At 38.2% G+C, this 15,081-nt stretch overlaps 1 protein-coding gene across 1 annotated transcript; it reads right to left on the bottom strand.

Moving 5' to 3' along the window:
- Positions 1 to 7,043: 7,043 nt before the first annotated feature.
- On the bottom strand, positions 7,044 to 10,994 carry LOC132043363 (uncharacterized). Its single transcript, XM_059433872.1, has 8 exons — positions 10,841 to 10,994; positions 10,683 to 10,739; positions 10,465 to 10,562; positions 9,803 to 9,872; positions 9,609 to 9,657; positions 9,452 to 9,540; positions 9,279 to 9,326; positions 7,044 to 7,223 (listed from the first exon to the last, which is right to left on the bottom strand). Exons 1-8 carry the CDS (start codon positions 10,898 to 10,900, stop codon positions 7,110 to 7,112), a joined length of 585 nt encoding a protein of 194 aa, XP_059289855.1. The 5' UTR covers positions 10,901 to 10,994; the 3' UTR covers positions 7,044 to 7,109.
- Positions 10,995 to 15,081: the final 4,087 nt, after the last annotated feature.

Below are 15,081 nucleotides of genomic sequence, written 5' to 3'. Positions count from 1 at the left end.
GTCAAGGTCCAAGTTGATCTTCTTCTTTGAATTACCTAAGTTTCTTATGTTGGAAATAGAGGATGAGGATACAAAAGAAATCGGGAAGATGAAAGTCAAAATTCAATATGATTTCTTACCAAAATATTGTCTTGAATGTAAGATTCAAGGCCATTCTAGAGATGAGTGTAGAATCCTTCATCCGTGAAGAAAACGATTGAGGCTACGGTGCTCGATAAAGGGGTGAAGGATGCAAGAAATCAAGGGGAGCAAACTGTGCTGGATAAAGGCAAGCATGAGGCAAGTAGATGGTACCATGGCAGAAATTACCATATGGTGAAGTTTGTCCCGAAAACTAACACTTCTGATAAGGGAAGCAATGTTGAGAATGCTGATGCAAAGAAGAATGTTGATTCAGAAGAACAAGGGATGGTGCAAAACAAATTTGATGTTTTAAACAATGTGGAGGAAGGTGAGATATCAAGTACAAGTACATTCACAGCTGAGGGGGAGAAGTCTAATACAGATGGCAATAAGGATGATCAAGGTAATCAGGTAGAGACTAGGCTGAATAATGCAGATATGGATCAAACAAATGTGGATAACACTACACAAGTTTCCACACAAGGTCAGCAATTAAATCAGGAAATTATGCTAGGGCGATTCGGGAAGAAGAAATTCAGACTGATAAGGTGGAGGAAAAGGAACTGAATACAAGAGAAAGGCAACAGGAAGATGAAGAACAAGGGAATATTGATGGAGACTCTTGTAAAAAGGACTGTGTCAGAGAATCATTTGAAGGAAATCATGAAGGCACTAATACAGTAGAAAAGGGAACAATTTTGAGGCAAGTAGAGATGCCAGACAAAGAGGAGGTGCAAAACCAAGATGTTCATCCTGATCATGATGAACATGTGGCTACTGATGATACAGGATTAGATGGAGTTAAAGAGGCTACAGAGGGTTCTCCCTCAGTGATAATTCATAATCCTGTGCAAAGAGAAGGAAAAGTGCAGGAAAATGTGCAATCAATAGAGGCAACAGTTGTAGAGGCCACAAGTGACAAGATGAAGGAGCAGATGTATGTGGAGCAAGATGCAGATCCAATAGATTAGTCTTCCTCAGAAAAGGCAATGGTGATTACACATAGTGAGCATCAAAGGTGACACTTTGTAGAAAGTCTTCCCCAGTCAAAGAGCTACATGACCTGATCGCTCATAATATAGATGTCTTGGAAGTAGAGGAGGATGTTAGAGATCTCCATAAAGAAGACAAGGAGGAGAATATTAAGCAAAATAAGGAAAACATTCTTAAACAGGCTGATATATCTCCTAATAGCGAGTCTAACAATAAGGGTCAGAAGAAAGGCAAGAAAAATGCTATTGACAAGCAAATTCCACTCAGGGTGGTACCAAAGAGGAATGCTACTAAATCTAATGTTAAATGATGATAAAATCATTCATTTGGAACATTAGGTCAGTGAGGACACAAAAAGCCTTCCATAGGGTACAAATGTTAAACAGGCATCACAAATTCTTCTTGATTGCTCTCATGGAACCATTTCAACATATCAGAACAATAAACCATTATAGGAGGAGGTTGGGTATATATTTAGCTAATGCCAACTGTAATGGTAAAATCTGGTACTTTGTGGCTGATAATATAGATGTAGAAGTTCTGATGGATTCCCTCGACAGATTACCTTGAAGGTTTTTTTACAAGATTTGAATCGTCTTATTACTACTTTAGTATATGCTAAATGTAGTGCTTCTGAAAGGCTAGAGTTGTGGGAGGATATCTATCATCTTTCCAATACATTATCTTGTTCCTGGTTAATAGGAGGAGACTTCAATGTGGTTCTAAATGATGAAGAAAAGATAGGGGGTAATCCTATTCAACCTCAGGTTGTAGAAGATTTTGAGTTTTGCATAAACTCCTGTGATCTTGAAGAGGTAAACTTTAAGGGAAGTCCATTCACCTGGTGGAATGGAAGGGCAGATGAAGCATGTATTTTTGAGAGATTGGACAGGATGTTGGTGAATTCACTGCTCCTGGACAACTTTGGTAATATTGAAGTGGAACATCTTGCAAGAACAGGATCAGATCATGCTCCACTTCTGTGTACCTATGGTGATAAGCATCTGAATCATGTCAAACCTTTTAAATTTCTAGCATTTTGGATAGAACATGCATCTTTCCTGGATACAGTCAGGCTGAATTGGTCCACTTGGGAGCATGAGGATCCTTTCATAAACTTCAAAAGCAAGATGAAAAGCTGAAAGGAGTGTTATCCAAATGGAGCAGGGAAGTATTTGGGGATATATTCAAGCAGCTGATCATAAGGGAGGAAATAGTGAGATTAAAGGAAGAGTTGTTTGAAGAAAATCCAAGCCAAGTAAATAGAATGGTTTTGCAGAAAGCTTAAATTTGAGACTAAAAGATATTTGCATTATGAAGAAAAGTCTTGGAGACAAAAATCAGGCTGGATTGGTTTGTAGATGGAGACAAAAATACTAGATTTTTCCATAATCTAGTAAAGGGAAGAAGGAAGAAAGGCTGAGATCAAAAGAATTCAAAACTCGGATGGTTCATGGATTGAGGATGATGACCAAATGGCGGATGAAGGTATGCATTTTTATTCTCAACAATTTTCACAAGAAGAGTTATTTGGAGATGAAAATTTGTTGTCACACATTCTTTTTGATTGATCAAAATAGAAATGATTTACTGTGTCAAATGCCTAGTGTTGAGGAAGTCAAAAAAGTTGTTTTCAACCTTAGTGGATCAAGTGCTAGTGGACCTGATGGTTTTCTTGGAATTTTCTATCAGACATGTTGGGACATTATTAGCTTGGATGTATACAAGATGGTGGTGGCTTTCTTTCAGGGTCATACTCTTCCAAAGTACGTTACTCACACAAATGCGGTTCTACTACCAAAGAAGGAGTTGGTTCAAAGTTACTCAGACTTAAGGCCTATAAGTTTAAGTAATTTTATCAACAAAGTGATGTCAAGAGTGGTTCATGATAGGTTAGAAGGTTGTGCTACCGAGTTGATATCTATTAATCAAGCGAGGTTTTGTACAAGGGAGAAGCATTGTTGAGAATGTGCTCTTGGCACAGGAAATAGTGACAGACATCAGAAAAAGGGGCAAACCAGCAAATATTGTGATCAAATTGGACATGGCAAAGGCCTATGATAGAGTTTCTTGGTCATATTTGATAAAGGTACTCAGCAGAATGAGATTTGCTAGTCAATTCATTGACATGATCTGGAGGTTGATTGCAAATAACTGGTATTCCATCCTTTTCAATAGTCAGGCCAAAGGATTTTTCCATTCAACCAGGGGTGTCAAACAAGGTGATCCACTTTCACTGTTACCGTTCATCTTATCACGAGAGGTGTTATCAAGAGCTCTAAATGCAGAATTTGACAATGCGAGTATGTGGGCTATGGCATGCCTAAATGGAGTCAAAATATTAATCATACGGCTTATGCGAGATGATACTATAATATTTGCTTCTGCGAGAAGGGGAGTCATTGAAGAGAATTATGAAGATACTACGGGATTATGAGGCAATTCGTGTCGGTCGATCAATAAAGGCAAGAGTGCCTTTTATATGCATCACAAGATTTACGGTGCCTTTGTCTCGGCGGGTGGAGCAGATTACAGGCTTTAAAAGGGATCAATTTCCATTAAAATACTTGGGATGCCCTATATTTCATTCAAGGAGGAAAAAGGTATATTACAATGACCTCATCAAGAAGGTGAAAAACAAAGTGCAAAATTGGAAAGGAAAATTACTCTCTTTTGGTGGAAAAGCAGTTCTTATAAATAGTGTGCTTCAGCGTATTCCAATATACATGTTGTCAGCTGTTGTTCCCACAAAATATACCATAAATGAGCTTCATAAAATCTTTGGAAGGTTTTTCTGGAGTACTAAAGAAGAAGGTAAAAGTAGGCATTGGTCCTCCTGGGATAAGGTTTGTTTACCAAAAGAAGAAGGAGGATTAGGATTCAGATCTCTAGATGATGTGTCTAAGGCCCTTTTTGCCAAATTATGGTGGAGATTTAGAACATCAAATACATTATGGTTAGCCTTCATGTGGAATAAATATTGCAAGAAGAAGAAGCCTACAGAAGTGCAGTGGAAAGGTGGATCACAAGTGTGGAAAAGAATCTAGAAGCAAGGGATCGGGTGGATCAACGGATATGGTGGGAACCTAGGAATGGAGCATGTGATGTATGGGAAGATAACTGGACTAAACTTGGTTCACTCAAACATGTAATGCCTCCAGATTTTCAGATTGACACCAGCATTGAAGAAGTATCATACTTTATGACTGCAGAAGGCTGGGATTTACAGAAATTGCATAACAAGCTGCCAAGTAATGTATGTGATCATATCCTACAAGAGTTGAATATAGTGGAGCATGCAGAGGAGAAAGATAAAGCCTGGTGGATGGCTAGTAATACAGGAGATTTCACTATAGGGAGTGCTTGGAATTTGCTCAGGAAAAAGGCTCAAACATCAGCTCACTTTCCAAAATTGTGGTTCAAAGGAGTTCCATTCAAAATATCATTCTTCCTTTGGAGATTGTGGAAGTTCAAAATCCCAGTGGATGATGTATTAAAGAGAATGAATATTAGCATTGTATCTACATGTAGATGTTGTCTGAATCCTCGTCGGGAGGAGACAAGCTTCAACATCTATTCCTAACAGGTGCATTTGCAGCAGAAATTTGGCAATATTACAATGCTGCTGTGGGGATAATTGTTCCAAGGATTCAGATTCATCAGACAATAGTGCAATGGTGGTACATGCAAGGTCCTACAAAACTCAAGTCAGTGATGCAGGCAGCACCAGCATTCATATGCTGGCAATTATGGAAGAGAAGAAATACCATCATGCATGGGGGTAAGATGAATAAAATAAAGGTGATAAATGGGATCAACTACAATCTACAACAGCTGGTGAAGACATTGTATCCTTGGCTAAGAAATATTCCATATGATTGGCCTCACATGGTGAAATATTTGGAGGATTACAGGCCTAGAATAGGATATAGGATGGTGCAATGGAAGGTTCACGATCTTGGTGGTTCAAGTGCAATACGAGATGGATCCTCTAGGGGTAATGCGGGGGTTGAGTTCAATTTGCTTTACGCATTAGAGATGAGGTTGGAAACCCGATATATCTTTGGGGCAAGAAGAATGGGCGATACAACTAACATCACGGCGAGAATCTGTAGCTATATTGGATGGAATTGAGTTACGTATTAAAAATGATGCGGTGCTACTGTAATGATTGAATCAGATTCTTTGTCCATGATAAATATTATTCAAGGAATATGGGAGATCCCATGGAAGATCAGTATGGAAGTTAGTAAGATCAACTTTTGGAGGAATAAGGGACAAGTGCAGTTTGCTCATATCCTTAGGGAAGGCAATGCGCTTGCTGATTTTTTAACTAACTTGGTTTTTGATTTTGCAGGTACAGTTCATTTTCATTCATTTGCGGAGTTACCAACAGGTGCAAAGAAGATCCTCAATAGTGATAAGATGACGATGCCTAACTTCAGAAGAAAGATCTACAGAAATAGAGAACCAGACTGAATTCATATGCATCTGATTTCTGTAGACATGTCAACAAGTGATGACACAACAGTTAGATTTACAAGGGAGTAAAGGTTCATTATAACAGCTATCTGATTGTTGTAGTCCTGGTTGGATGACTAAGGTTATCCTCGTTAGTGTGTGGTATTAACAGAAATGTTCAGCCTACTATCAGGATCTCCTTAGTTACCTAATCCAGCTACAAATATTCAACATAACCTCATGAGTAAGAGTGATCAGGCATATTGGACAGCAACCTTGAGGAGCTTCATACCACACTTCTTCTTGAATGATTTTCAGTGAGATTAGATACCATAGCACCTGGTGAGAGCTTGAGGTGACTGATAATGGCATCAATCCAAAGGAGGAGTGTTCTTGTTTGTAGTTTCTTCATTGTTACACTTAGCTGTTCAAACAAGGCTTAGACTTTACCTTCATTCCTAGGATAGAGTAGTATAGCTTTTTTCAGCTTTCTTCCACTTTGTTCTGTAAATATCTTTGATTATTTTTAATAAAATCCAACAGCATCAGGCTGATTGGTTTTGCTTAAAAAAAAAAAAAAAAGTAACCGTTGACAATATTCCAAGTAAAAGGGGTTGGAAGTGTTCAGAGCATCTTTCCAATCTCAACATATTAAATATTATTTATAAGTCGGCACAGTAAATCTACTTGCTTCAAAGCCTCAGATGGTTGCTTTACATTGAAGTGAATGTTTTTGCTTCACCTAACTGCCTACACAAGGCAAATAGTATAAATGCTACCATTTACGCCGGATGTTTGAAATCTTCAAACGAGGTAACTCGAAGGAAAGCGCTTTAAGTTTAGGACACAAAAGACACAACACCACCAAACTCTAGAAGGCATATGGACATCAAATAGCAAGTCAAAACTAACGGTTCGTTCGGGAGCACATTGTACAAGATACTCTTCTTTTATAGAACTATACTTCACGAAACACCTCGAAACGATTCGGAGATGCGGTATACTTAATTTTACATGCATCATTTACGCATTCGTGCTATTTATAGTGCTACTACGAGATCTTTCTTGCTTTCTTTGAGGAACAAAATGCCGGAGGTCCTTTGCAATGTCAACCTCCTTTTTCTTGTGAAATTTGTACGGTTGTGGCACATCATATCGAAGCTGCAATTGAAAGAGGTCACAAAATTAAGTAGGCGTTTGGCCATGAAAATCAAATAATTTTCACTTGATTTGGTATTTTGGAGTTGGAGTTGAAGTTGGAGTTAAAGATGGAGTTGTGTTTGGTTATAGTTTTTGCAAAGAATATTTAGTTGTTTGAATGTATTGAAAGTAAAAAAAGTGAAGGAAAAAAAAAGAAGTGGAAAACAAGTTTTGGTTGTTTTCCAAATTCAATCTGGAAGTTGTATTTGGAATGTTTATAATAAACACCATAAAGTGAAAAAAGTGAAAAATTATTAAAAAAAGTGAATAATTCTCATGGACAAACGGGCCCTTATCACTAGCATCAACAAGAAGGAAAACCAAACATTGAATCAGGTTGCTTGATATTTCAGAACTGTTAGCTGAATACAAAAATAAATGTGCACCTCACATATAACTTCAGCACTTCTTGCATTATAATCTAGCAATGCTGCTCTTTTCACATGCTGTTACAACCACAGAAACAGAACAATTGAAAAAATTACATATATCCTCCTGAATATTAAATAGAACCTACAAATGTCAATCATGACCCTAGATCAGAACACTCTTGCGCTAAAAAGAGTACTACTACTACAGATAATTGTATTGATAAAAATAAACAACTTTTGTTTTTTGCTTTTCTTGATAAGTGATAGCAACTTAATTTATAGGCAGAATAGCCTAATACATGCACCATTGTGTTATCCCAGTGCCACCCCCCCCCCCCCCCTCTTACTCCACGAGTTTTCTAATGGATATTTGAACCTGTTCAAAAATATTATAATAAACATCTCTGGATTCGCGTGATGTTCGCTTTCTTGAAATGAAAACACATAAATATCAACGTCAGAATTTTCTATGACAAAATAATGATTTATTTTTTCCACATTATTTAAAAAATTCTATCTTGTTTTTTATTTTTCGCTCCACCATATATTCCATAGGAAAATCGGCACTTCAATCAACACACAGTTCAATTTCTTCTCCTTTCACCACCACTGGAGTGTTCCCTTACTCTTGGTACACACTAAATCCAGTAGAAATGTCCAAGAAAGTAGGCTTGGATATAACCCACGACTGTTTTTCATTGCTTGACAAACAAGATCCAAACTCAGTTATTTATGTGTCATTTAGATCCACAACTACACTATCAGAGGAACAAATCAAAGAGCTGACACTTGGTTTTAAAACAAAGTGGGCAAAAGTTTATCTGGGTTCCAAGAGAAGCAGATAAAAAAGGTGGGGATAATGTTAAAAAAGGACGTAATTTCAATTTGCTAGAAGGGTATGAAGAGAAATCTTGGCACACCCATCAAGTGGGGGTTTTATGAGCCATTATGGGTGGAATTCGCGCATTGAGAGCATTTCAATGGCGGCTGCTTGGCCGAGTCATTCAGATTAACTAGTTGATAACAAAACTACTGAAAATGACATTAGGAAAATAGAGGTGAATTGGTGACTACTATCAAAATTGAAAATTCAGTGAGATTCGATCGGCTTATAACGAAAGGAGAGGAGGGCGAGGGAGAGAGTAACAGATTTGAGTGGCGTTGTGAATAAGTCAGTCAAGAATGGCTCCAGTCGTAAGGAGATGGCTTCCTTTGTTGCTCATAAATTTACCTTTTGAGTTAGGAAAAACTAATGGAAACGAAGGAAAATTTTCTAATTGTTCAGTTTCTTGATGGGAAGCCTTGGAGCACAGGTAAAGTTGTCTCCGAGTGACCTATAGGTCAGGGGTTCAAGCTGTAAAAGCAGCCACTAATGCTTGGTTCAAGCTGTAGAATCAAGTGAGCCATCTACAGTGTGCCACGGATATTGACTGTGTGGTTCTTTTGAGACACTCGTTGTACCTTGGCGGCTTATTCCACATATGAAACACCAGGTGTTTTGAGTTCCATTTTTGGTGCTGCACTCTTGCATTTTTTGGGTGAATTAGCTCGAGTTATCGAGTGAGTGGTTCTTCCTCTTTGCTGGATTTGTATAGAGGTGGTAATTTAAGGAGAAAAGGTGGTGATGATGGTGAAGGAGGAGGACCGGTGGCAGCGGTATATTTGAAGAAAAATGGGTGTTTCTTCTTCTTCATTTCTTCCTCTTTGCCGAGTGTTTTTCTTTTCCCTTTATTTTTTGCCTTTTTTCTTTTAGTTTTCCTAATTGTCCTTTTTAAGTCAAAATCTATCCATTCACGCTCCCTGTACGCGTGTATACGTCGCTTTTTGTCCAAATCAGCCATATCCATGCCACATAATGTCAGCCAACGGTCAGGAGCGTTTAAAAGAGTTAAGTTCTTTCAAGTAAAGGTGTCTACTTGAAAACTCATGGAATAAAGGGGGCCGGGAGGCCAAAACAGTGCAATTAGAAGTGTCTGTAGGGCTAGACTGCCTAATTTATATCTACGTGATTTATGAGCGGTCAGCACAACAAAGTCAAGCACTTTCTTAGTTCATATTTAAGCCATTTAGTGTGGATGACAAGGAAATTTCTTTTCACCAATCATTCCCTCAATTATTGGAAGAGCATACTTCTCTTGTTGTAGTCTTATGCAAGGAATAAACAGCTTGAGAAGCAACCTGATACAGTCATAAAGTAACATATTAGAAACTTGGGAACAGATGAGGACTAAGTGCCAACATAATACACAAGAAGAGGATTTAATAAGTGTTGGATAACAGAAATATGCATAGGACAGCTGTACCTTCATTGCTGCAGAGAGAAAGTCCATGTCAGCACCTTTCCTCCGTGTACCAAAAGGTGGATTCATAACCACTGTTTCAACAATCTGACCTGCACATAGTTGAATATCAATTATGAGCCAGGTGTAAGAGATATGGAAAGCGGGGCGAGAAAGACACCTCTCCATTTTAAGTTTCTCATGTCGCATTGAATAAAATCCATGTCTAGCTGCAGAAGAAACGACAATTAGCACACAGATTAACGCAAAAAAAAATTATAAAGAGAAATCAATCTAAAAGGATGAATGTTCCTCAACCTTACAACATAAAAAGAACACAACGCAATAACCTTGTCAAGAAAAAGATGGAATTACCTCAAGCTCATCCATGGTTGCAGATGCAATCTCAAGAGACTCAGTATCAATATCTAGCCCAATAACACTTCTGTTCAGAACAAAGTGTCAATATGACACCCTCAAAATTGACTAAAAGAATGAGATAATGGTCAAAAACACATCTGAACCATCACGTTTTCGCAAGTTTTACACCCAAACTATCAGTTGTTCCCTTTTTCTACCTGAACTATCACCATCTATGTATTAAAACACGCCTAGTTGAGTAGATGGCGATAGTTCAGGTAGGAAATGGGAACAACTGATAGTTGGCCTAATCAGCTTCGAGGTGTGTTTTAATACATAGAGAGTGATAGGTCATGTAGGAAAAGGGCAATAGCTATAACAAAAATTGAGAACATGTCTCCTTTTAATTTACGATTATCAAAAAAATAAGAAAACGTTGCAAAATTTATATTAAGCACATTCAATATAAGTTCACGACACATAAGGGCCCTAACCATGTTTCAACTTGTGATCAATCCATAGGTACCGATAGAAAATAAATAAAACTAATGGTTGAGGTGTGATACTCGCGAAAAAGTGATAGTTCAGGTGTGTTTTTGACCATTAACTCTAAAAAAATCCATAGCACAAGGAACAAATAATAGTATTCCCACTCAACAGTAAAGTTATGAACATACTCAGCTCCCAAAAGACCCGCACCAAGGCCTAATGTACTGCAACCACATCCAAAATCAGCTACCACCTTACTGTTCACATCCTCAAACGAATTCTCAGCCTAGAAAAAAAATATTTTCAGAAATATCACCTCAAAACAAGATACCCTAACGAAACCTCAAGAAAAAATTCTAATATTAAAGCAACAAGGATACAGAAAAAGGGTGGGGGAATTACATACAGTGAAAAGCATGCGAGAAGCAATGTGGGGTCCAGTAGGGTATTGTTCAAGTTCAATCTGCAATAGCCAAAAGAAGAAGATGTGTTTCTGTATTTAGAAATAAAGAATCAGAAAGCAAACATGAGTAGAGAGGAGAAGATTTATAAAAAAGGGGGAACCTTTGGAGTGGAGAACTGGTCAAGAGAACCAAGAAGACCTTCTAATTGCTTCAGCTTCATCCTTCACTGCTAAACCCTCTAATTCTTCTTGAAAGTAGAGAGACACAGAGTATTTTGTGATGTATCTATGACCGGAAAATCCGAGAAAAGGACATAAATGTGTATACGGTAAAAACCGAATGTATGCAAGACCGGTGAGACCGGGGACCGAGGATAAGAAGAGACAGGCATGAGTACCGAGTCTTTCCTTCGGACTGGTGGAATTGCACCAGCTGCGGCTGATCCGAGAAAAGTGAAGCAAATCTGTTTGGTCCGGTATCTCCGGACCAAACTCCGCATCACAGCCAGTCCGGTTTCTCCATGACCGAGTTGATCGTGGCCGTTAGCCCGATTTCTCCATGACCGAGTTGATCGTGGCCGTTAGTCCGGTTAATTAGTTACAAAATTGCTACGCATCAAGACTATTCTATCACATTGTACCGATAACCGTACGGGTGTCAGACTGTACGGCCCCAACCTTATCCTTTTAGGGTTTTCTTTATTCTAAAAGGGCTTTATGTTGTATGCAAGACCCATAAGACAAAACTATAAATAGGGACATTTTCCTACTTTTAAGGATTGGCTTCTAGAGATTTAGAATATTGTAATAGCAAAAAATACATTAAAGCATTGTCTTTATTTCTCCTTAGTCCGAACCTGTGGAGTTGTGATCTTTCATTCAATATCATATTAGCTTTAAACGTCAACGTTTACATCTTAGCTCAAGTTGTTGATACATATATTCATATACGTATTCTTACCTTTACACACGAGTTCATATATGTTCCATATTAACCAAAAATATATTAAAATAGGTCCACATATCCTACACCTCACTTACAAATTCAATTGATTACCTAAAATTGGGGTAAACAGTTTGGCGCCCACCGTGGGGCGTAGGATAATAGTGGTCTTTTAATCTTGGCTTCTATCTCTTACCCGTTAGATTAAATTTTTTTTTGTTCATCTCTGTGAAAACGGACCAAATGGCAAGCAGTGGACATTCTGGTCATGTCAACAACGAGATCGTTGCCGAAAACGAGAACAGTAGGCTAAGGGACTTGCCAGCAGATCCCATCGACCCAAATCCGTTGATTCGAGGGAAGACCTCAACCGGCAGAACACCGTGAACCAGGAGAATGCCACCTAGCCGGCCACTGATCCCTTAAATACTCACAATTCAATTACTTTACCCCGGGCACAAGGCCGGAAAGTATCGGATACCCCGGATGAGATTAACTTACGTTTAATTTTTGAAATGTTGCGGGAACAGAACCGCCATTCTTAGAACAAGGAATCGCAATAGCCCAGTTGCAAAGCAAAGATGACAAAGTGGCACCGGAGAGGTCGAAAGGCGTCGTCGCACCCAGAAGGGATGAAACACGGATAGTCGAAAGCAATGGGTTGGGAGCCGGTTCATCCACCGAGGGAACATTCTGGGAGGTGATTTCGGTGTTGGCAGACATTCGAAAGATTTGGAAAAGGGGATTGATGAATTCGATAATGGAAAAGGAGATTTAGTGAATTTGATAAGGGAGAAGGAACAAGTTAAAAAATAAGAAAGAGTGAGGAAGCAGTTGAAAGAAAAATTCAAAATGGCAAAGTGAGAAAAGAAACAAAGCAACACTTTCAATCGAAAAACAGCAGATGAAAGGTTGACAAAGTTGGTTTTCTTACAATCAATGTAAGCAACAAGTTGGTGGATGAGAACGGTTGAAACCAGCAAAAAATATGAGATGAAAGTGATCAGAAGAGAAGAAGTAAGAAAGTGAAGAAGTAAAATGGTGAAATGAAGGGGTGCATGGCCTTATATAGGCGTGGTAACTGTAGCGGTTGCAGAGGTTGGCCAACTGGGGGGTGCCACGTGTCCCACAAATAATGAGACGTGATTTGAAACGACGTACGTTACGGCGGTTACCGAAGTCGGCTGTTCGGGATGAGACACGTGGCTGATGGCAGAGGAACGTAACATAACTGTTCCCGCTAAAATGAAAAGATAAGAACGAGCTTATGAAACCGCCGGTTTGGTGACTCATCCACTTCCCGTTACTCCGGTAAAACTACGGTCCGGGAAGTGTGGGGACTATCTGTATACGGTAAAAATCGGATGTATGCAAGACCGGTGAGATCGGGGACCGGGGATAAGAAGAGACAGGCATGAGTACCGAGTCTTTCCTTCGGACTGGTGGAATTGCACTAGCTGCGGCTGATCCGAGAAAAGTGAAGCAAATCTGTTTGGTCTGGTATCTCCGGACCAAACACCATATCACAACCAGTCCTGTTTCTCTATGACCGAGTTGATCGTGGCCGTTAGCCCGATTTCTCCATGACCAAGTTGATCGTGGCCGTTAGTCCGGTTAATCAATTACAAAATTGCCACGCGTCAAGACTGTTCTGTCACATTGTACCGACAACCGTACGGGTGTCAGACCGTACAGCCCAACCTTATCCTTTTAGGGTTTTCTTTATTCTAAAAGGGCTTTATGTTGTATGCAAGGCCCATAAGGCAAAACTATAAATAGGGGCATTTCCCTACTTTTAAGGGTTGGCTTTTGGAGATCTAGAATATTGTAATAGCAAAAAATACATTAAAGCATTGTCTTTATTTCTCCTTAGTCCGAATATGTGGAGTTGTGATCTTTCATTCAATATCATATTAGCTTTAAACATCAACGTTTACATCTTAGCTCAAGTTGTTGATACATATATTCATATACGTATTCTTACCTTTACACACGAGTTCATATACGTTCCATATTAACCAAAAAATAGATTAAAATATGTCCACATATCCTACATCTCTCTTACAAATTCAATTGATTACGTAAAATCGGGGTAAACAAAATGGTCGTAGGTTCAAAATAATCCCTTAACTATGCACTTAACAATTTTGGTCCTTTAGATTTGTCACAAGTTAACAAAATTAGTCCCTCCACTATGAGGGTTGGTTAAAAATAGTTCCTTAAGTATGCACTTAACATTTTTGGTCCTTTAAGTTCTCCAAAAGTTAACACTTTTAGTCTCCGACAAAATATTCATCGAACTCTATTTGTTAGATTTGACGAGAAATATAAAAAAAAAAGAAAAAAATTAGCGAGAACTTACATTTAGATGTATACATTACTAAAGAAAAGACCAAATACCTCGGGACAAAACGGACATAAGTAAATCAGAAATAGCAGAAACTACAAAAATTGTCACTATTAAAAACAAGTGAAAAAACGATGGACGGAAACCAATGGATAAAATGAAGAAACACTATTTTTAAAATTTTTATTGTTTTTTACGAAAACCAACGGATGTCCGACGGTTATTTTTGCGGAAAAATGCGCGGAAACTCTTTTCTTTTTAAAAAAAAAAAAAAAGAATCACTACAATCGAAGTATTTATTTTTATATCGGATTTTCAGTAAAAATGAGTCTAGTGTATTTTACTTAGCCAATGAACTCTCTCGGTTTTAATCAACAGAGTCTGTCAGTATTTGTGTTTCGAGACATTGTTTTCTGACATTATCAAGTATGTAGGTTTTTACTCGGTTTTCCTTATAACTGATTGACATCCGTTAGTTTTGTCCCGAGATATTTGGTCTTTTCTTTAGTAATGTGTACCTCTAAATGTGAGTTCTCTAATTTTTTCCTTTTTTTCATAGTTCTCATCAAATCTAACAAACATAGTTCAATGAATATTTTGTCGGAGACTAAAAGTGTTAACCTTTGGCGAACTTAAAGGATCAAAAATGTTAAGTGCATACTTAAGGGACTACTTTTAACCAACCCTCATAGTTAAGGGACCATTTTTGTTAACTTGTGGGAAACTTAAAGGACCAAAATCGTTAAGTGCATAGTTAAGCGACTATTTTGAACCTACTCTCATAGTTAAGGGACCATTTATATCCTTTTCTCGGAAAAACCCCTACCCTAGCATTTTGCAATAGAGACTACAACATCAGTCCAATCAACTTCTAAGGAGTAATTAGCACTTCCCTATTGTCTGTTGGTCTTTAATTTTTGCCCCTCATAACAAATCTAATTTTTTTTGCGGGGTATAAATTTATATTTTTTGTATCATAATATTTTATAAATGGTGAAAATCATTTTCACCCCCGAACTTTACTTTAAAAATCAATCTCCCCCTCAACTTTGAATAATAGTCATTCTCCTCCCTTTATCCTATGCAATGTCTATTTCGTCCTTGTTATTTTC

Source organism: Lycium ferocissimum, unplaced genomic scaffold (assembly GCF_029784015.1).
Source record: "Lycium ferocissimum isolate CSIRO_LF1 unplaced genomic scaffold, AGI_CSIRO_Lferr_CH_V1 ctg2331, whole genome shotgun sequence".
NCBI classification, from domain to species: domain Eukaryota; kingdom Viridiplantae; phylum Streptophyta; class Magnoliopsida; order Solanales; family Solanaceae; genus Lycium; species Lycium ferocissimum.
Note: the sequence above shows the minus strand (reverse complement) of the source record. Positions and strands in the feature narration are given on the sequence as shown.

Excerpts from the sequence above, each read along its gene's own strand:
- LOC132043363 (XM_059433872.1), bottom strand. The coding sequence starts at position 10,900 with ATGAAGCTGAAGCAATTAGAAGGTCTTCTTGGTTCTCTTGACCAGTTC. Across the intron at positions 9,873-10,464 it reads GCGGGTCTTTTGGGAGCTGA|AAGTGTTATTGGGCTAGATA; the intron begins GTATGTTCATAA and ends TGTTCTGAACAG. Across the intron at positions 9,541-9,608 it reads GAGAAACTTAAAATGGAGAG|GTCAGATTGTTGAAACAGTG; the intron begins GTGTCTTTCTCG and ends AACTATGTGCAG.